The following is a 23022-nucleotide window of genomic DNA, read 5'->3' as shown; positions in this document are numbered from 1 at the left end:
GAGAGGAATGAGCACAAACACACAGTGCAAGTTGTGAAGTAGTGCTATTTGTACCATTTATTTTGTAAAATGCTTTATGTGAATCCATATCGAAATTACTTTGGAGCAGAAATTGATTACTGGTATTGTGTTATGACCATAATAATGCTGTTTGAATGGAAGCAATACAGTGTGATTATCACAGATACACTATAGATTGACTATAGTCAAGATGTTCAGTGAGTCAAGTGAGACACAACACAATACTGTGTGATAAATCTTATTTATGTTTATGAGACCGCTTGGTGAGAATCATTTTAGGACATCATGTACACTCTGTGGAAACACCAACCTAGCTTAAGTCTTTGGAGATGATTACAAGTCTATAGCAAAATCCCAAACCAAATGAAAGCCACAAACCCATCACGTGCTGTAAGCAATTCACCCAGTGTCATAAACTCTCTTAATAAAATCTCTTTTGTAGTCATAATTAGGATACATCAATATTCTCCAATTCAACTTTTGCGTCCATCTACAACTCCATTGTCCTCCTTCATACTCCATCCTATTTTTTTCAGACACTGCGCTGGAATGTGACAATTCATTTGTTTTTCTAGATGCCCTAAGAATAAACAGTCTTGGAAACTGTAAGTAGAAAGGAAGACGTATTTTTGGCTTCTCATCTTCCATCTCTGAGTAGTTAGTGACCACATTAACACCACACATTAATTAAAATGCACCTGGTAAATAAGAACATTTATCTCAATTATTACGTCTTACATAACAACATGTCCGCCCACAACATGCTGAGTTATAGCGCTAACCTTTCCCCAAGTTTCAAACAAAACCATCAACAAAAAAAGAGAGAGAGAGAGAGAGAGAGAGAGAGAGAAAAGTGCACAATCACTGCAAGAACCAGCATGCTAGATACGTACATAGCAGAAAATGAAACCAGCATGAACTGGAAATCCATCCACAAGCTGAAAACAATTCAAAAGACAATCTTTACTTCTAACTTACTATAGGATGGGTATGTCACTGTCTACCTTTCTCACTATTCTGAAAGGTTCACTAAACAGTCAACACTTACTGTACTATACTGTCACTATACAATAATCAAATCTTTCCACTTGTTTTGTACTAAACATATCCATTCACATTCATTATATCCATTCTATACAACATACTCATTGTCTCTTCTGGTAAACTACAGGCCCACTTCGGTGTAAGCTAGAAAGTTGTCAGTTAAATCTTACTGAAGTCATTTTAAGCCTCCATACATAGAGCGATCATCTTTTTTTACATTTGATTATGGCATGTAAATGTTTTATCTAAAATGTTTATACTAAAGATTTACAAAGTATTTTTTTGAAATGATATTGGCATGTTAAAACCAGTCAAACCAGTACGAACCAATCTTTCACACAAATGTCCACTTCATTATATATTAGCTCACTCTCCTCACTCATATTATTGTTTGTTTATATATTGCTGAATTAAAAGGGAAATGCTCTAAACTGCATTTGAATGTGTTATGGAATTAGTGATTTACTCATTAAGGTTACACAGGTTCAATTGTATCCTACCGCTTCCAACTCCAAGTGTTGCTGGTGTACACAGACTTGTAAGTTTGTTTTCCCAAGGGCATCTTGTACTCAGGGCTGGACACTGACGGCCCCAGGTTTGCGTCTGCCACAGACCTCTGAGGCTGCCATTGTCTGGGCAGAGACCTGTAACCAGCATGACCGGCAGGGGTGGAGACAGCGTTCCTTGTTGGAGACAGAAATGATGGCAGAGGAGCTCGGCTCTGACTGCGGCTTTGGCTCCAGGTCTGGCTGCCTGTTTTCTGCAGGGCTTGGTAAGAAACCCTGGCCTTCCACTCTGTTGGCGGCTCGGGCAGCATTTTGCGCTGAGCTGCCAAGCGGACGTTTGAGGCAAGGGTTTGCTGGAGGTTCTGGAAAGCAAAGGCTTCATCCACCAGGCCCAGGGGATGCCGGGAGGCAGCCTCCCAGGGAGTAGGGGGTTTGTGGCCCTTCTGCAGCCAGGATGTCTGCCTTGCTGCGGGAGTTGTGGAGGCCTGAGCCGAAGGCTTGGGGGAAGAACAAGCCGAAGCTGACTTCTGGCCTGTGGATGGTACTCTGGCTGGTGGGGAAAGGGAGTAGCTCCTGCCAAGTGCCTATAAAGAAAGATCCAGACATGTTTATTTTAGTAAGGGCATTTTTGTTTGGCTGAAATCAAATCAGCTTGGAAAACATTGGAAAGAGAGTAGCTCTTTGTCAACACATTTATTTTCAGTGCTGTATCAAATTAGCTTTTTATGTTTACATTGTTCTCTGTTCTTGATTCTATACATATGGGTATGTCAAACCATGAAATAGGATGCAAAATAAATTTACTTTTAAAGCTCTAAGAAAACCTATTGTTTACTTGATTGTCCATTACACAGTAATCCCCCTCAACCCAGTGATTTAGCATTTGTGCCAGCAGATTGGACTGCCCATTATTTTTTAGAACAACTGGTTTATGAGAGGGCATGGACTTCCTTGAATGAGCCACATTCAGATTGCTTTCACTGGATATGCTTTGCTAGACAGCAACATTTTGACAGTATGACTATGAGATGGTGAAATTGTCCAATGTTCAAGACTGCATTCTCCATTAGACAAACATGGGTTATGTGGGGTGACAAAGCACCTCTGCACTCATCATTGTCTCTAACAATAAACTCTGTTAGACATGGCAGACATGCGGAAAAAAGGCAGTGCTGCCATCATGTGGAGAAAGAGGTGTAAGCTCAGAGCATGGCAAGAGGTGGCAAAAATGAAACAGAATAGAAGATAGTGCCGTCATAAAAAAAGACAAATGTAGCTGAATGAGTCAAGGATGAATAAATTATCTGCCGACTCAGGTATCTGCCTGTGGCAGCATTATCCTGGATTAGGGCAGACACAAAAATGTGTGAGTAATTAGTAGACAATCTTAGGTCATATTTCCATTTTACTGAAGGTGATTTCCTAAATTACTATATATTTGCCTATTATATTTGTCTATATCTAGCTGGCAGTCTCCAGAATTTAACATATATCTCAGAAATGGGGCTGAGCTGGTCTTAAGAGTTTGTGTCCATGATGATGTGCATACAGAAACTTTTTGAGACAGACGTGTTATGGCTTTGTTTGTGTAGATTTATGGTGAGTTTCTGTGGAATCCCAGATCTATAAGAAAGTATATTTGAGAGTAGAATGTTTAATTAAGCATTGATAATATACAGTATTAGGAACCAAAGTTAGTAATATCAGCATACATTTAACACTGTGAGTATGTGCAGGCGCTGAATCTAGAGTAAATCTTTGGTCATTATATCCATTTTATTTCCCTTTTCTTGCATAAATAACATATTTAAATTGATTTATATGTGAATATCACAACCACTTGTCTGAGATAAAGATGCATTTGTAATCAACCAATGAGGGATTGGGTGTCAAGTCTAACCATTTCAGTAAAGCTGATGATACACAGAGCAACTTTTAGAGCAATTGTGCAGGGCAACACTGTCGACAATGGTAATAAATAAAGATTACTACTGTACTACCGTCTCTTCCCCCACCACTCTGCCCTGCACTGCCGCTATCCGTTCAAAACATAGCCGGACTTGTCACTAGCAAGATTGCCCAGCAATCAAAAAGTTCCCCCGTGTATCATCAGCTTTAGAATCATTGGAAGAATCATTCCTCCAGATATAGCCTCAGAAATCTGCTAACTTACGACAACGTTTGATATTAAAACTTCCACTTAACAAATCTCCACCCTCTTTCAAAATGCGTGAAACAACATTTCAGCAAGGGCCGCTCACTTGACCTCCAGATTTATCCAGTGGGATCGCCTGTACTCAGTGAAATCACCAATCTAATAATACCCTTTGTACATGCATCATCAGGTTGTCATTCTGCAGGAATTTGCTACTCAAGCATTCACCTCAATTGCTGTAAAAGTAGGTGATTTGGATAATGAGGTGTTTCTGGCTGATGTTAAAAAGCTCTTTGTAGAGTGTATTTCATTTAATTTTATTGTCACGTTAACCACTGCTTTTGCAAAAGGATATTAGATGTTAGTCTAATTTAATGGTAACTGATTAATTTGTAGCTGGAATGTTTGTCTGAGTAAATACAGAGTAACTTTGTCATAACTTTGTATTTATAGTACAGGCGGAGAAGTGGTGTAATTAAGCAAGATCAAAAGAAAAGAGACTAGAAATAGAAGAAACCCAAAAAGCATGCTCAAAGGACAAAAGAAAGGAAAGCCAAATAAGGATAAAAGACATTTTAATGGCACTGCAGTGAATCATACAGAAAGTGCGCTATGAAGAGAAACACACAAAGGAAAAGGAAAAAGAACATGAAGAACAAAAGCAGCCCTGTACCAAAAATATATTTGTGAACGTTATCAAGCTGGTTGTCCTTTCAATAATTCTTCTTTTGTATATAATTGATCATCTATTCATATAAAACAAAACCTGGAGAAGATGCACAGAAGAGTGAAGCTAGGTGAGAGGGCAATAATGTTTTTTTTTTCTGTTATCAGAAAAAATACTGCGAGGGTCTAAGATATAGTAGCATTGACTGGCTTCAGTTGAAATTTAAGCCTACTATATCTGGACCTCAGCACTGCCTCTCATGAGGCAGTTTAAATATAGTACCTTACATGATGCAACAGCTGGTAAAAAGGTTAAAATAAAATTAACTCACGTAAGCAGGTGTTATGGCAAAGACACTGAGGAATAAATGTATACTAATCAAACACTCAAGCAACCAGTGTTAGTTGTCACTTTTAGTGAGGAGTACTGCTGTATTCTCCGGCCTTCACTTGCAACGTCACAGTTATTACATAATCGCTGTACTTATGACATCACTGACAAACTGACAAATTGAGCCTTCTGTTTGGTATCATTTCACCCCACAGACCCCACCCTTCGCCCTCACTACTTTTTATTTTTACGTTACTCATTGAATTGATTCTTTTATTGAACTTTATTGCATTTTAGTTGTTTTTTGTTTTGATTGTTTTTTTATCAAATAAGATAAGACACATTAGGTTTTTTCTTCTTTCCAAAATCACCTTCCTCTTGTCACTATCTGATATCATTCTTTCATTCCATTTCTTATTTTTCCGCACTTCTTTCTTTGAATTCTTACCGAGCATCATGCTCCCCTACATTCTTATATAGCCATCACTTTAGAATCTTTTACATAAAATGACATTGATTAGTAATTAGTATGCATATGCATCATTTTCTATTAACATGTTAAAATGTACATGCTTTATAAAGAAGCATTTGGCTCCTTTTTGTCTGGTAAGACACAGTTCTTATTCTTATGTTCTTAATGTGTTGGAGATGCTATCCACATTAGCCCTCAAAACTTTGAAAACCATCAAGCTCTGTCCTATGACACTAATACTTTCAATGAAGATAGTCATTGCAAAAGCAAGTGTATGTGCTCAAAATAGTCCCCCTGGCAGAGGACTGCAAGAGCACCAACCACCTTTGACTTAAGCAGACACCAAGTCTCATGATTCTATCAGAATCACTCTTTATCAACTGCTGTAGGCTTCCACACCTGAGCTGAGCTCTTTTTAGCTGTAAATTTAGGTTTAGGAGCAGCTGTAGTATTACCACCTGATACAGACTCAGGTCTTGCAGGTACAGGAAAACAAGGAGCAGCATAGCTACTGGGAGGCTGTGGCTGGTAAGGTACTGAGGGAGGTGCCAGGTAGGGAGGGCTATTAGCTGGTTGGTAAGGGGCTTGTGGTGCCTGTTGGTAGGGAAGGTTTGGAGACTGAGGAGTTTGGAGATGATAAGCAAGTGGGGCGGGTTGCTGATACTGTTGGTTATATGCTTGCGGGTATGGACCACCGGAAGGTTGATGATAAGGATTGGAGGGAGGATAAACATTAGCAGGGTTTTGCTGGTAGTGGCCATCATGCATCATAGGCTGCATGGGCATCCCATAGGCTTGGTGGTTGTATGGAGCATTAAATGGTCCAGCTGGCTGGATGGGGGCCATTTGCTCATATCTAATTGGTTGGTTTTCAACAGGTGGGTTAGGAGGTGAACATTCGGGCTTAGATGTAGGGGGCTTGGTATCCTCGGCTGCTGGGCCAAAGGTAAAGAGTGAGGAATTGAGTTGATAGGGTTGATGCTTCATAACATCTATAACATTCAGAGGTTTGGGGGCAGGCTTTGGTTTCTCTTTGGCTTTGTTCTTGTCTTTGGCTGAAGAGCTACTTGGAAGGGCCTGCTTTGTTGCTGCTGGGGGATAAGAGGGAGATTGAATAGGATTATATGCCCGTGAAGGTGGAGCACGTACGTTGGGTGTATATTTCCACTCATTTGGTAAGGATGCAACTGGTGATGTTGACCGGCTTGCCTTGTTTGCTTGCACAGTCTCAGAGTCCACAACAAACTTCTCCATACGAGACTGCCTCTTGGCGAACATATCAGCTCCTTTTCCTCTGACGGCTGGCATCTCAAAAGCTGAACCTGGGGATGATGGGTTCAAGACAGTGGCCATTGGGTTTATGGGTGATGATGCTCTTTGACCAATCGTAAAAGAGTGCATTCGCTGTGGTGGAAGTGGAGGGGTCCGGTTTTGTGGGTCATTTTGTGGTGGATGCCAAGGTTTTGGTGAGGGACGAGTGTTCACCATTGACGTGGAAACATTCACAGGCGTTTGCTGTGACTGTGGTGCCCAGGCATTCACAGGTGTCTGAGGCTGAGTCTGAGCTGAAGGCCATGTATTCATTGGTGGTTGTGCTTGAGTCTTTAAAGTGGACTGTTGCCAATTTGGCTGTGGTGAAGGCTGTGGTGGGACTGGTTGAGCCCAAGGTGGTTGATGCTGGGCTTGATTTTGCTCATGGGCCCAAGAATTAATAGGTTGCTGACCATGTTCTGAAGGATGCTCAGCCCATGATGGTTGGGATTGCGCCTGCGCAGGTACTGGTGCCCATGGATTCAAATTGGCTTGGGGCTGCACTGGAGGTTGTCCTTGAGCTGCTTGGATCCAAGGTGGCTGAACTTGGGCTTGAGTTTGTGACGGAGGCCATGCACTAATTGAAGATTGCTGTTGAGGCTGAGCTGACACCCAAGGTGGTTGAGGCTGACCTGGTGCTTGGGCCTGTGGCCATGCTTGTTGTGGTGACTGATGCTGTGGTTGCTGAACCCATGGCGGTTGTGGCTGGGATTCTGGCTGAACCTGTTGAGTCCAAGGAGGTTGTGCCTGGGATTTCTGCTGGGGTTGTTGCACCCATAGTGGCTGATGCTTGGAGTCGGTTTGTGATGGCTGTGCCCACGGGGCCTGTGGTGGCTGCTGCACTGGTTGTTGAGGTTGACCCCAAGTTGGCTGCATTTGCTGCAGATTTGGCTGCTCATGAGAGTGTATCCAGGGTGGCTGAACCTGTTGCTGAGACTGTGGTTGCTCTTGAGGCTGGGACCAGGATGGCTGAGCATGTGTCTGAGCTTGAGCTTGCTCTTGAGGCTGACTCCAGGATGTCTGCATTGGAGGGGTCCAAGTATTTCTGGGAGGTTGAGGCTGTGCTTGGGTCTGAGAAGGCTGACTTGTCACCCAAGGTGGCTGTGATTGGGTCTGATTTGGAGGTGGTTCCTGGGGGTGTACTTGAGCTGGATGCCAAGAATTGGTAGATGGCTGTTGTTGTGCTTGTGTTTGTGCTGCTGCCCAGCTAGTCACAGGAGCAGGCTCAGTCTGCAGGGTAGAATTCATATGACCACTTTCCTCCTGAGCTGTCACTTGCATAGCCTGTTGTCGAGATTCAGACTCTGGGAGAGTCCATGTGTGCTGTTCCTCTGTGGGGTTGCTGGCAGGAGTCTCCTGAGGGGCAGGAGGGGCAGAGGGATCAGGGGCAGGTGCAGGGGTTGGCTCTAGTTCTGGAGCAGGGGTAGTCAAAGTGGTGGGGGCTACAGCAGGTGTGGCTACACTATTTTCAGCTTGTTGAGGCATGTCCTGGTTGGTCACTTCTATCTGTGGGGACCACGGAGGAGAGTTGGGGTTGATCACAGGCTTTGGAGCCACTGGTGGAGGAGTCTTGTGTTTAACTCGTTGAGACTGGAGGAAATTACAAGCCTCAGCCCCAAGGCTAAGGTAGTCTTCCTCAGGTCCTGACTCAATGCCCAACTTCTTATCACTTCTGTTGAGGAGGTTTAGCAATATTGGGTTAGGTGATACTTTTGGTGCTTCCTTAAAAGTGAACATAGGCTTGCCAGTATTTCTTCTCCTTGCATCCATCAAAAGGCCAGTCTTAATTGCAGGGGTAGAAATACGCTCATCACGGGAAGCTATCTGCTCCCCTTGGCCCGCAGAATCTTGATTGGTCCCACTCATTGCAGGTGAATAAGGGGTATCCGCCATGTTTTCTATTGAGAAAGGCTTTGCAGCACGATTGCTGAAAGAACTCTGCATTTCACTGGTTTGATGTTGGACTGTGCCATTGATGTTTGAAGAATAGTGCTGCATCTGCTGCTGCTCTTGATGATATTCTTGCTGCTGCTGATACAGTTGCTGTTGTTGATAATGCTGTTGTTCATACTGCTGCTGCTGCTGCTGCTGATACTGTTGTTGATATTGTTGTTGTTGTTGTTGTTGTTGGTAGTTCTGTTGTTGTTCATAGTATTGTTGCTCCCGATATTGCTGGTACTGTTGTTGCTGTTGGCTTTGTTGGTGTATATTTACATCCATGTAAGCATGGCCCTCTGTTGTGGACTGCATGTAGGAGTGCTCCGCTATCTTTTTTTCAGCCTCTGGCACTCCTTCCACTGGAATCCCATGGCGCCTAAGCTCCTCATGTTCAGCAGAAATCTCATCCATCCTTTGACGCCGTTGGGCAAACATTAGGGCACCCTTGCCCTTTGTTTCAGGTAAACATTCCATCTCTGCTTGGTTGTTCAGGTTCTTTTCAATCTCAAGGAGACCCCTGTCCCAGTTGAAAGTTAGCACACCTTTGCTACTATGGGCATTAGCAAGGAAATGCTTGTCTATTTCAGAATTGTTGGGAGCCACAAGGGTAAATTCAACAGTGTGGGTTTCTTGTTTGTCGTCGTCGTTTTCCTCGTCGTCTTCGTCACTGTCCTCTGGTTCGTCTTCTCCTGTGCCGTAGCTCACAAGTGTGTATTTCTTGGCCCTCTGCCGATGTTTTTTGAACATCAACACCCCCTTGTTGTTGGGGTTGGGCGGCGCAGCCGTAAGAAGGAGAGCAATACGTTTACATTTGGACTTGGCCTCCTTCACCTGCTTCTCAGACAGACTCTCGCTACGCCTGAGTCCTGTGTAGAGAAGAAAAAGAGAGCGTTCAGTGTTTAGAATAAAGGGTCTTAGACAGGGGAATCAATGCTACTCTTTGATGGATTTCACCTGAAATTATAGGTATTATGGAGTAAAGATTAACACAAATAATTTTATCTTTGGAGATAAATCCTTGAAACAGCTTGCTTTAATATGTCTCCATTTGAAATGGTTTTGTTTGTACTTTTTAGCCCTTTGATCAATGACTTAAGGACAACTTCAAGGCAGCCCCTGCACACTGTGTCTGTACTGTCCATGTAATTGTAGTGGACTAAATTACTTCAAATTATGAACGTGGAATGTTTCTTTTAATAATATACCCTGCTGAATAGCAGTCAAAAAATAGAATGATATTTCATCATATTGACCCCAGTTTGGTTTAGCACCATTTGAAGAGTAAAAATAGAACATGCACAAATAACATGGTGACAGATGAAAAGATTAAGTTTTGAAACAGAATTAAGCAAGCCACAAAGCAATTCATTTCAGAGTAACATTACACCGATATCAATGTAAAAAAAAAAAAAGGTTTTAAAAATACATCCAATGTTCTTAGTAAAAGCAGAAGTAGTATTAAAAACAATTAATACTATATGCTCTGTTAAACTGATCTGACCACACAATTAATATGGTATATACTAAGCTCTATTAACTGATTCCTCCACATGTAATATTTATCCAGCTATATCCATGTGCTTTTCCTCATTTGTGATTGTATTACTCCTAATTTGCTCATTCAGTTGAACATATTATAAAACAACAACCCATAAAGAAATACTGAAAATCTCTGACCTATATCTAATATCCTCATTTGTTCACAATGAACTACATTAAAACCGTTGTTCATCCCCATAAAGTAGCCAGGAATAGGAAATGATAAAGATTAAAGATAGCCTGCATGCAATACATCCCCCAGGACAGGAGTGTCTTTACCAGTCCTTATCTGTAAGTTCACAAGCTGTCCACTTAAAACCTTCTGTTCTTCTTACATAATTTTTGCCGACACTCAGAACAATCCGATAACAGACATCACACGACAAACCATCCTACAATGCAAAGCCGTAATAAAAATAATAAGTAGGCTTACTTTTTTATATTCCTGCAAGACTAACCTGAAGGTGGAGGAGACAGCGGGAGTGAGCAATGGACTTACTTTTTTAGCTCAGTTAAAGCACCCAGTTTGAAAGGATCAGGTAACGGTCTAGGGGAGCACATGCTGGTGTCTGTCAAAGGGCCACTTCTGCAGGCATCATCAGCGTGCTGGTGTTATATTTATGTCTTCAAAACAGCTCGGAGGAACGCCTCAGTATCCATATTCATCATCAAGCCTCTTCAAATGGATAGTTGAAGATTTAAGTTTTACAAAGTGACATATCTTCTCAGATAGTTTCTTTTTGTCTCTTTTTTTAGTATTCTTTATATTTAGCTTTCTGTCGCCATCCTATATGCACTGTACTTCCCTACTATCCCTTTGATTCAGTGGTAATTTAGGTTAGACCCGGATGTGTCCCCTTCCATTCGAAGGAATGAGCACCCTCCTCCAACTGCAGTGAGAGACATATACTATTTTGAGGAGTATACACACACACACACACACACACACACACACACACACAACATCAGGCATTGGAATGCACAGTTGTTGTTGACAAATGCAATTTAGTGCCATTTAGCTTGCAGATTACCCCTTAAAGAATAAGTCCTTATTAACCCCCCCATACACACACACACACACACACAGACAAAGACCAAATGGAAATGGCCCATAGGTACTTACTTGCGTGTCTTGCCCGGTGCTTGTTGGGTTTGTCTTGACCCCCCTCACAATCAGAGTCCTGCTCTTCTGCTGGTGTCTCCTCTTCAGAGGGAAATCCAAATGAGACAGTAAAAGACCCAGGAACTCCCTCGCAGTTCCCTCCTCCTTCTTCTCCTTCGCTTTGGGATCCAACACTTCCACTGACCTTGGGGCCACCCACACTCAGGATGCCCCTCCCTGCTCCTGATGCTGCTGGCTGCTGCAAAATGACCTCCACCTGCCCCAGCATCGAAGGTGAGCTGAGCACGACTCCATGCTGGCCGAGCGGTTCTCTGACAGAGCACGGCACATAGTGTGAGGTGGTGGTTTTGGTGGCGTGGATCGTCTCAATGACCTCTCTGTTTGAAAGCTCTCCCTGGATCCCTTGGGCACTCCCAAGAGAGGTGCAGCCCACGTCGTCCAAGTTTTGTTCAGACAGGGACACCTGGAGCTCGACCATGTCCCCAGGGGAGAAGCACCGCCGTACTTCTTCATCATTGTCTTTAAAAACAGGCTTCCGGCCTCTCCGATCACCAGATGAGGGAGCATGCAGCTGGGTGCAAAGCAGTTGGGCTCCCTTGGGGAACTCTGTGATGCTGTCCAACTCACCATAGTAGGCCTCATCCTGAGACTCAGATATGTGGAGTACTCTTGGGCTTTGGGACCTGTGCCTTGGGGAGAAGATGTGGAGGGTGGTGCTCTCCAAAGCCTCACCAGAAGAGTCCCTCTCACCGCAGTACGTCTCCTCTGATTCATGGTCTTCACAGGGGGTGGGGCAGTATCTTTCAGAGGAGAAGGGAAAACAGGAATGAGGGAGTGGTGCAAGTTTTCTTAATTCAATAACCACTGTTAATAGTAATAAGATGCCACCTCTTATTTTATTTGTTTGTTAAACTTGGCATTGTTTGGACCTGTGCATTCAAAGATAAGTCACTCTCAGACAACTACTAAACTCCATGCTGCCTTTAAACTATCAGATTGTGAATCATCAAATATTTCCTTATAATACTTTTACTTCCATATTAAAAACGGGTGTGACACACACATCTTTGTTTTGCTCATTTAATCACAACACAGTACAATTCAATAACTTGGATAAGCAATACATCATCACTGAGGTATGGAGCCATTGGATTTTTGAGGAAGGGAAGCTTATCTGCCAATGCTGAAGTTGTCAAAGTAATCAAAAAGATTTAATCTTCATGCAGCAAGTTAAACGAAAGGGTCAGCTCACTGAAGAGGAAAGTAATCCTGTTTCAACATCGCTCTGCCTAATTTCCATTTTCAAGGTCAGTAATGAATAGCATGACAGAATGTTATCTCTAACTGCAATTATTGAATTTAAGCCAATTAGACTTCAGTGACTAGTCCTTTCCTCCAAATGGGAAAGAGTGACATATCATAATACATTTTGATAGCCACGAGCTGAGGTCATCTGTTCTCCGTGTCTACAGAGACAAGATTCTATAATCATGCAATCAGATTTGTCTTAATACAAATCCTGTTGTGTGCTTATAGTCCTGCTAAGCCACAAAGAACACGACTTTAAATTAGAAGAGAACTATATTAAACTTTAATATGCCTATGTATATCCCTCTGCAGGCATATGCAGCAATATTTGAGGACATGTCATCCTGTTAAAGACACTGGCGATACCCACTGAATAACGGCTGAGCAGCTCCATGTCAATGAAACACACAAATCAGCAACACATTGACCAAGCCAGTTGGAAGGTCAGCATGGCTGACACACAACTCGCTATTACACACACATACACAGACAGTCAGTGGTTCACTGAACCATGCAAAGGGGCACAGGTCATAAAACTACATGCAATCTAAATGCTAATACAGTGGTGCAATAATCAATTGCATTGCTGTCGTGAGTAGGACCTAGAGTAGTGCATGGCACATATTGTAATGTTACTGAATGTACATTTTTTAACTGTGATGTTGTGTATCTGAAATTCACAAATGTTCTTTGTGTACCACTTCACTATCATTAATATAATGGGTGATATTGGCCACTACCTTTTGACAAGCATTTGCAGACAGTCAATTGATGCGTCGAGGAGGGCAAAGGCTCGTAAAAGGGTGAGATCAGCACACGGCTCTCCGTTGATTGACACCAGCTCGTCACCTTCCCGCACTCCAGCCTGGAAGGCACGACCACCTTCTTCTACCTGTGAAAGACAAAATCTTAGTAAAAGGACAAAAAGCTAGAAAATCACACAGATCCCACACAGGATGTCTATTATAAGTAAACTTTTCACTGACAGCATCTGAGCGTCACTATGGTAACAGTATCCTCAGCTGCCACTGACCCCCAAAACACAAATGTACTCTCTCAGATAAAGAAAACAGCTGGACAGTGAGGATGAAGTGCCCTCTAACCTTCACACACAGCCAGGCTATGACAGCGCTGCTATTTACAAGAAGTCTATATAAATCATCTTTGAAATGTTGTCAGTTGCTACTAAGGCCATAATACAATACATATACAATTCTCCCCCTGGTCAATGCCATAAATCGAGTTCTAGCTGGGAAAACAAGAGGACCATTTTAACCGTATTTTTAGGTTATAAAAAGGAGTAATGCATTCTCATGCAACATGCATTCTCATGAGAATAATATGAGAAAAATATTCTTCTTGTAAGTGGAGCATAAATACAAGAGTCAGCCTGCAAACAATAATGTAACCAAAATAGTAAATGTTTGTAAATGAAAAGTGGTTTATGTTTAGCACTAAGATAAGCGCAATGCTGAAGGCCTCTAAAGACTTCCTAGGCAGCCTGAATGGATTACCCCGTTTGACGTGTATCAAATTCAAGCCAGGCAATGGATGACAGTGTGTGTAGAGGGTAATAATTCCCTGTAAGGTGCTACGTGAAGTACATCCCAAGTGAATCAGATCCAAACATGTTTTCAGATTGGATCATTAATTGAGTGAGTTAGTGGCCTTTCCCCCAAATTAATTAGAAAACCTTTGGGAATGAACTCAGTAAAAGTACATGACCAACAAGTCACAGTAGAGTCAAACAATAATTTGCACAATTTGTACTACTATGTCCAATCAGTGTCACTGATTTAGAAGTGGGTCTAGCTTTTATTTCAACCCTGCAGCTGCATATTATTGCTGTAGGCCAGCTAGGTGCAGATCCATTTAAAGGGCACCTTTTTAAACTGTTAAACGGATGACTGATGTTTTTGTTCCCTTGTAATTGGTTCCTGAGGCCTATAAAATGGTCCATTAATAAAAGGATTTAATAAGGAAAAATACCCCATAACTTTTGCACAAAATGCCACTTATACAGCTAGGGGGATAAATAATTACTTCAGTACCATGCAATTAGAGGATATTCTCTCAGGAAATATGTATTTTGCAAATACTATAAAATAAATAGCTTTGAAAAGAAGGTTTATTATGTCATTATTTCTTGAGATTAGTAACCACTTCAGAATTTACCAACATTTATGCATGTTTTTGTGTTGAAGATGTCATAGCGTGTTGTGCGCCATGACATCTTCAGTTTAATTCTTGTTGCATGCAATCCCTCTCTATTTCTATACATGGCAAAGAAGTAGTCTTTAAATATTGAAAGTGATAAAGCTCCACAACTCAATTCATTCACCACAATGAAGTAATGTGTCTTAATCTTTGCCTCGGTGACTTTTACTCGGTAATGTTTAAGATACATCAGAGTCAAGGTTAACCTTTGATGGCACTGAACATGAGTAAATGACGATGCTATCCAATCATCGATCATGCTAATGTCCCTTGGCTACCGTGGGAGCACTCTCTTCAAGTTAATTTATTAAATCACACCATCAATAAACAAAAACAATGACTTAGTTTTCTTATATTGAAGTTGATGTTACCCAGAAAACCTTCCTGGCAAGCAGCAGCCACATAAATTGTGGAACTGCAAAGAGGTCAGAGTTCAGGCATTTCAAAACTTATCCCTGTTTATTTTAACAATACAACACACAGAAAATCCATGTTGCTTTCGCATGCCTTGGAGGATTTTCAGAAACTACAGTCACAAAGGTAAGGCGACAGTAAACGTAGACGGTTGAATACATGGGGATAACACACCAAAAAGTCCTTCTTCACAATTACTGGCACAACAAATGTGCTTGCTCTCTTTTCTAGTTTATTGATGGAAATATCAAAAGAAAAAAAATCCAAAACCACTGCAAAGATATCAAGATAAATAATTTTCTAATAATCTTGCGGCAAAAAAATTCATCTCAAATATCACACCAATGGAGATTATCAATCAACTCTTGCAGCACCATCTCCATGGACGTTCATACAACTCGAGATACTTGCAGTAAAACAAGCTTGTCACTAGATGGCAATGCACATACACACACACAAACATCTTTTAGTGCTGAAGGAAGAAGAGGACAATCCCTGCCTGAGGATAACAACAGCACTTGTAGAGACTGCACCAAATGCAGAGCAAAGATTTAGTGTTTTGCTACCATATGAAAAACCATCCCGATGAAACTGTTCACCATCTGTCTCCATTTGATGCTCATGTTTCATTATTTGTATTTCAAAAGCAGATGCAAAATGAAATTGTATTGTTGCATCCATCAAAAGTAAGTGTTCCAGCATAGACATACAAGGAGCAATACTGTACCTACTTATTCATCACACAACCTTAAACACATAAGCCTGAGTCTAGTCAAGCCTACTTCGCCATATATTAAAAAAATGTATGAGTTGCTTTATAGAGCTGGTGACTTTCAGATAAAACCCCTCCAACTCCATCCCTGAGTTTTTAAGAGTTAACAGTGTGCAAAGAGACCCTATAAGGCAGCCTGCAAGTCTGTCTATTGGGACTCACCCCTCACTACACGGAGGACGGATTGTCTGGAACGCCACAGCAATCATTCATGCTCCAAAAAAGGAGGGGAAACATTTGTCGCTGTCTCTCTCTACACAGTGAGTCGGACAGTGTTCAAAGGACGCAGATACCACCTAGTGTCTCAAGGTGCAAGAAATGATAAATAAATGGTACTGGTGTCAGAAGAGAAGAACATAAAAAGTGTTTTGTTTGTTTTTTTCTTTAAATAAAGTGCTTTCCAAAAATACCATTGCCATGATCGTAAACATTTACTACTTACATTGTATTCCTGTCTTATCCTGGGTTGCCCATTTTCAAATTATCTATTTAATAGGCTTAAACAAAACACAAAATCACAGGAAACACAGGACTGCATAATGTGTCCACATAGCTCCCGGCGGTTCCTGCCCTTCACAGCTTTAAGCAATTATGTTTTTACATTTCAGGCAAATATTTTCCAGCTGCCTTACAGGTAGCGCTCACACCATGTGGGATAATAGTAACATTTAATGTCTCAATTCACTCATCTATTCCTTTTTATTGTCTTAGAAGAGAGGCATTATTTTAGTCCATTACATTTATTTGTCACGGACCATGTACAAAAAACATTATTCACATGCAAATAGAAGTGATGTACGGTACCAGATTTAACTACAAGTTTGTTTCTATCTACATTCCCTGGGCATACTACTAATGCAATATAATCATGGTTTTAAATTGACCAGTAGGTACAAGTTTGTTAAGTTTTAATGTGTGTTGTAAACTGCAGCACAAAAACAAAAAGTAGTTTTCCCAAATTTAATGTTTGACAGCGGAACTTTGAGTTTTGCCAATCACTTGAACGAGTGACTACGAGTGAATAATGACAATTGGTCCAGTTTAATATGGAAGTGATATATAATGGTTAGTTGCCATTTAGGGCTTTATAAATAAACATAAACGTATGCTTGTCTTACTGTTAGAGGTGCCCATACAAACTTTCCATACAACAACATGTACTGAAGAATACAATACCTGTCACCGGTAATAAATCTTAGGGTGCAGTGATAAACTGTTTCTAGGGGTTTAAGAGTTGAGGCAGAGGCTTGTCTATAGATAACATAATCGTTGTCCAAGACAGACAAGAATACGGTCTTAATTGTGGGTTTCCCACTGAACATAGGAAAATTTGCTCTGTTCCTGTCCAAGTATTTTTCACTACTTGATGACAAGTGTGTCACTGTGAAAATAAAGCAGATACCACGGTATTTATACTCTGAGACTCTAAATTCCATTCAGAGTGGTAACATGCAAATTATAGTCCACAATAGCTCTAGCTCTAGAGAATAGAATGTATTTAGTCTGGTTTGCATTTAGGACTACTTTCAAATTTAAGAGCGCATCTTTAAATTTGTCAAAGGTTCGTTGTAGGATTTCAGTGGCTGAGTGTGCAGTGTAGCGGATGCAATATTGTGGATTTAAATTGTGAACAAGACAGGACCCAATACTGAACCTTGCGGAACCCCCTTTGACAGTGGTAAAATCACCTATTTCTGTCTATGAGACAGACCCTTTTTAGGACTTTAAAACCAACATCACATAACCTCTGTAGGAGCGTAATATCATCAACAGTGTCAAAAGCTTCTCTTAAATTGACAAAGAGGGCAGCACACTATTTCACTTTGTCTGCAGTAGATACAATATAATTTATAATCAAAGTTATAGCTCTGAAACCAGATTGGTGTGGACTTGATAAGAGCTGATCATTAACTAATGACTACAGGACCTTAGCATGGCAGGACAGTTTGGAAATTGGTGAATAGTTATTGAGATGATTTTCATCACCACCCTCATGTGGTGGGATTAAATGTTCAGATTTTAAGACCTGAGGGATAACTTCAGTAGAAATGGAGATATTAAAAAGACATATAAATTGTTCCACAATATAAGGGTATAGTTTATCCTCACCAGTTGCTTTCCTGCAGTTGATTGTTTAAGGAGTGCCTCCTCCTTGTGAATGCCTGTATGGTGAACTGAGCAGTATGGTTTGGGGGAGGGCACATGAGCCAAAGGATTATAATCCAGAACTGATCTAAAGTACACCATATATAAATAAATGTCCAGCAGCAGAAATGTGAGTTAAAACCATGGCAAGTCTCTGATGTCTTATTTGTTCCAGGCTTTGTCCCTTTCCTTGAACATCATTGAGAATGCTGTAGAGAACTAGGCTCGATCTATCTTTAACCATGAGCTTTTTAAGAGGCACATGTTCATCAATAATGGAAAGCAATACATTTGTAAAATATTCCAATGCCAATTCTATATCTGGCATTTCAGAGGTGGGATATACATTACTGTCAGCAAGGTCACTAAGGAAAGCCTGTTTATTAAAAGTGTTTAAATTTCTTTTGTTAACAATCACAAAGATTGACCTTTTCAGTCTAGCACTTATTACTCAGGCTAGAGGACAGTGGTCACTAAGGCCAAGTACAAAAACTAGAGCCAGTCATTTTGTCCCTCCTATTGGACAAAAATCAAATCTATTAATGTAGATTCGGAAGGATCCTTTAAATTAGGTTCCTCAATCAGCTGTGACAGATTTAGATTGTCACATATCTCTTTTAGGCTATTTAAAACATAAAGTCACCTAGGACCAGCATCTCTGAGTTACTAGTGACAGCATATTAAACACATACAGATAAACGTGACTTCACATACACAGACACACATTAGACATCATTGAACTTACTATATGTACACATCTATATGTACACGTCCACTATGTGCTATCAGGTGAGGAAAATAAAAGTGACTGTGTTAGAATGTGTAAAACAAATAAACAAAAAAAGATGATACATCTCACCGAACTACAATTTAAATCCCTATTTTGATAAACATACAAACACTATTACTATACACATTATCAAAATATAAAGCCGTTGGAGCATTCATTTGTTTAGAGGATATGAAATAAAAAAGGGGCACAGTCATCATCTGAGGTCACTGCCTTTTCTTGGATGTAGATGTTTTGCTGAAAAACACAGCCAAAAAATCCAGTAATGGAAGGAGCTGTGAAGCCCTTTGTTTACTCTGAGAAGACGACACTGAATGAATGCTGCAGCCGCATTGTGCTGATTGCTTGGCAGCTTAATAAGGTTCCTATGGTGCACTATTAGGACTGAAGCATCAGCAACAAGAGGCATATTTGCTCTGTTAAGGGACAGATTACCCAGGCAAAGAGGACATTTTATTCAAGCTAGGAATATAATTTAATGGAATGGGGATGACGTTTGTATAAATTCTTATTAGACTCTGAAAAGTCTCGCAGTTAGATTACATTTGCTTTGTCATGCAGGGCTCCATAACTGATCTGATGCATGTTGACATTCCACATACCAAGATGGCATACCTTAGTAATTAGCAGGCCAAAATGTCTCCTGTTCAGGTTGGGAGGATTTAAGCAATTTATTTTCTGGAATATATGTTGCGTATTAATACAGATTATATGTATGTGGGTTTTTGTTTTGGCTAAGGCTTCCAAAACGAGCATTACACCGCTGCCGTAGATCAGATGAAAATTGCTCCATGTTTTCTAAACGTGTGTTGGCGTATTTGTGGGTAGACTTTTGCATGACGCCGTTTCTGTAGCTTTAAAAATAAAGTGACCTCATCAACTTTGTACTCAGGCCAGGACTCTAAATGAGAAGAAAAATACTGCCTCACCTTATATGGAAAGAACCTTTTTAAGAGTGGATACCCCGTGCCCTCACACGGCACCGCCTGTCAGTACACTGAACAATCACTTTCTCTCAGGAAACAAAACAGTTTCCACTTTCAACAGAAGCTTGAAAAAAAAACCCCACACATTTTATCAGACACAGGAGAGCCTCTAGCTTCAGAGTATTTGTCATGATCTTGGTATGTTTGCTTTTTTCGACGTTTAAGGAACTGACTTGGCTCTCTGTCCTTCTCACAAGAAGAGATTGGGGGTATGTTTAGAGTTATGCCTTCCAGATGAGGTGGACTAAAAAAACCCAGATGTCCTAGAAAGAGGCATATGCATCATATGTAGCTACTTCACTGTAATAACACCTAAAAGACCCTTATGTAACACGTGAGAACACTTTGGAGGCTAAAATACTACATTGTCTAGGATTTGACGTTAAAAATTCAAGAGAAAATTTAAACTGAAACAGGCATTAGAAGTAGTGGGCAGAATTTCCCCATGCGGGGAAAAGGACAGAGACCTTTACATTTGTTTTGCCTGCTAAACCTCACTGTTGCTGATCATTTCTGGCATAGCATTTTGAAAGTGTTCTGTTGGCTCTTGCTGAATAATTTCCCCAAGCAGTGAACAAGACTTTGCGGGGTGTTTATATAAATGAAAATTAACATGCTTGGAGGGTTGCCGTGAATCACCAAGAATTAGTTTGTTTAAAAATTGTGATTGGATCTTGAAGATGTCTGCAGCCCACATTTGTGATTTTGCCTTTAAGTCAATTTGTTTACATATGTTAATACAACTTTTTCAACAGAGTCCTACAGTAAAAGGGTATCAAATAATTTTCACTTGTTTTATGCTTTTACTATGAAATAAGCCACTCATTAAATGCCAGAATCAACAATAAGGGATTTCTTTTAGTCATCAAACAAGATGTTTATGAGCTAATTTGAAACTTCAGTGGACATGTATCCACATGCTCAATTATTTTTCATGCCAACCATTTCATGCCAACAAATGCAGAAATAATATCTATATTGCTACAAAAATCATGATAAAAGTCACAAATGAACTTCAGAATTGTGGCTTCACCTGTGTAAAATGGGTTAAGCGTCGATGGACACCCTCAGTGCTTTCCTCCGGTGGAGCTTTGATGTCACAGGAATGCATCTTAAGAAAAACATTTACATTTCCACTACATGGAAGACAAGTTGATGAGGGATCTGAGCAGCTTGAGTGCTTGTGAACATGAAATTGTTTTACCGTGGAGTCTCAGCAGCTCTCCAGAGTAAAGGCACCTGGTTTTACCTCTTTCAGTGCACATTTACGTCACAGCAAAACATCTAAAAGTAATCCTAAAATCAGCTGTCAGCTTTTTTTTTATTTTAATTTGACTTTTTTTTTTGGAAAATTTTACTTTTAAAGATGCAGTAACTGAGACTGAGTTCATGAGAACCAACAAGCAAAATAATGTTTGAATGTTACCTAATCTATTTGAGATTTATTATATAGTCCATCCAGTCAATAATTATTATTAGAAGTAGTAGTAGTACTGTATTGAGTTAGTTATGTTATAAGTAGAATGAATGTAACATGTATTGCTGAAATCATATGGATTAGGCCTACTAGAAAAGTCATGCCATGCGTCTTCACAACTGGCTAGTTAGAGCTAAAAAGTATCCTAATCTGTATTTTAAGTCATAGAAAAGTTGCACATTATTGCCTGCACATGTCACATGTGTAAAAATATAGATATTGACATGCAAATTCTTCACAAATAAACAGCCTGATGCCACAAACTATCATCCTATGCTGCCTCAAAATGCTGTGTAAAGGAAAACCTGTTGAGTGTCATGAGAAAAGTGGCTGCACAAGTGGGCTGATGAAATCCTCTACTGTTACCTGTAAGTTTTATTACCACACCATCAGGCTAGACAAATATTATGGAGCCAACATGGTTTAAAGCATGACCTATAATTTGCCTAATCTCCTATCTGGCATTTATTTGAATATCATTTTAAAGTGATATCTGCATGGTCATCAATTTTTTTAGCCAACTTGTTTTGTGTGTGTGTGTGTGTGTGTGTGTGTGTGTGTGTGTGTGTGTGTGTATTTGCATTGGTGTTCCTGCATTAGGCACATACCTTTCACTCTGCAGGTCAGTTACTCGTCTGAATAATGCTTTGCTTTCTCGTTGAAGTCTTTGTGAGTGTTAACAGATCACACTGCCCTCAGCTTCACACTCTCTCTTGGCCTTGACCATATAAGGGTCCAGAGGAATCTCGCACCAAAACACAGCCGACGCACACAAAAATGCAGCGACGCGCAACCGCTCCGAAAACATTCCCTCCCACCAGAGTTTGATCAACTTTTTAAGAAATATTTTTTCCTACTCAGTTACATACAATAGATATGGAACCTGTAATCCAAACAGGGGAGTTAATATGATCTCCACAATAAGATGAGCAAACTTTCATAGGGACATTTGCATCATCTGAATAATAACGATAGATAGATAGATAGATAGATAGATAGATAGATAGATAGATAGATAGATAGATAGATACCTGGGAGACTAAAAAAGGTCTGTAGGTGTCCCCCTCTCCCTCTCGCAGGTAGAATCCCCAGGGTGCGCCACCTCGCAGCGTTACGCATATGTAATCCCCGGTGCCCATGCTGCGCGCAGCTCCTCAGCCAAAGCACCACAACGCGATCATCGAGCTGTCAGCCGGACCAGCAGCACTTTACTATAATCCCCATCATCCGAGTTCTCCCTGAGTCCAGCCCGCTCAGGAAACGTCACGGCGCACAGGACCCGCCTGCAGGCGTTGCATGCAACTGTGAGCTCTTGGACTTGTCTTTTACATCTCTGTCTAACCTCACCGAGCTATGGCATCCTAATAAACTTGGGGGGAGCGGCTACATGATACTTTGACTACTAAATATCACCCGGCTTCTGCAGAAAATTGCCATAAAGGCCTAGATAAATACTACTCAATCAAAGACTGCAGGAAAGTAAACACACTGTGATGTGTGTGTAAATGTAGAATGTAAATCTCTCCACAGCTTATGGCAGACTCACAAATGTTCAGAGACTGTAACTCCACATACGGCCTATACCATCTACATCGCTGATAGGCATATAGGCTACGTGTGAGTATGTAGGCTAGGTCTTATAACTTATTATCATTATAACTACTAATGGCCTGATCAATAAATGTAAGGAAATATGTTCATTCATTCATGATTCCTTCCATGTTAAAGCTTAGTCTCGCTTGATGTGTTTGTATCATACAAGGATATTTAACGTCACTGTTGGTGGGGCCAGATGAGGGACGACATT

General features: G+C 40.7%; 1 protein-coding gene across 3 annotated transcripts; it reads right to left on the bottom strand.

Annotated features, from left to right (window-relative positions):
- Nucleotides 1-246: 246 nt before the first annotated feature.
- On the bottom strand, nt 247-22434 carry LOC123979766 (synaptopodin-2). Of its 3 annotated transcripts, none has more exons than XM_046063797.1 (5): nt 22247-22431; nt 13155-13306; nt 11107-11906; nt 6345-9310; nt 247-2155 (listed from the first exon to the last, which is right to left on the bottom strand). In XM_046063797.1, exons 1-5 carry the CDS (start codon nt 22352-22354, stop codon nt 1562-1564), a joined length of 4620 nt encoding a protein of 1539 aa, XP_045919753.1. In that variant the 5' UTR covers nt 22355-22431; the 3' UTR covers nt 247-1561. The 3 variants fall into 3 exon arrangements, with proteins under 3 accessions (XP_045919753.1, XP_045919754.1, XP_045919752.1); XM_046063798.1 differs by having other exon boundaries at nt 6405-9310; XM_046063796.1 differs by having other exon boundaries at nt 2016-9310; nt 22247-22434.
- Nucleotides 22435-23022: the final 588 nt, after the last annotated feature.

The sequence above is a fragment of the Micropterus dolomieu genome, linkage group LG12, assembly GCF_021292245.1.
Source record: "Micropterus dolomieu isolate WLL.071019.BEF.003 ecotype Adirondacks linkage group LG12, ASM2129224v1, whole genome shotgun sequence".
Classification (NCBI taxonomy): domain Eukaryota; kingdom Metazoa; phylum Chordata; class Actinopteri; order Centrarchiformes; family Centrarchidae; genus Micropterus; species Micropterus dolomieu.
Note: the sequence above shows the minus strand (reverse complement) of the source record. Positions and strands in the feature narration are given on the sequence as shown.

Excerpts from the sequence above, each read along its gene's own strand:
- LOC123979766 (XM_046063796.1), bottom strand. The coding sequence starts at position 22,354 with ATGGGCACCGGGGATTACATATGCGTAACGCTGCGAGGTGGCGCACCC. Across the intron at positions 11,907-13,154 it reads CTGCAAATGCTTGTCAAAAG|ATACTGCCCCACCCCCTGTG; the intron begins GTAGTGGCCAAT and ends CTCCTCTGAAAG. Across the intron at positions 9,311-11,106 it reads GCACCGGGCAAGACACGCAA|GACTCAGGCGTAGCGAGAGT; the intron begins GTAAGTACCTAT and ends TTCTCTACACAG.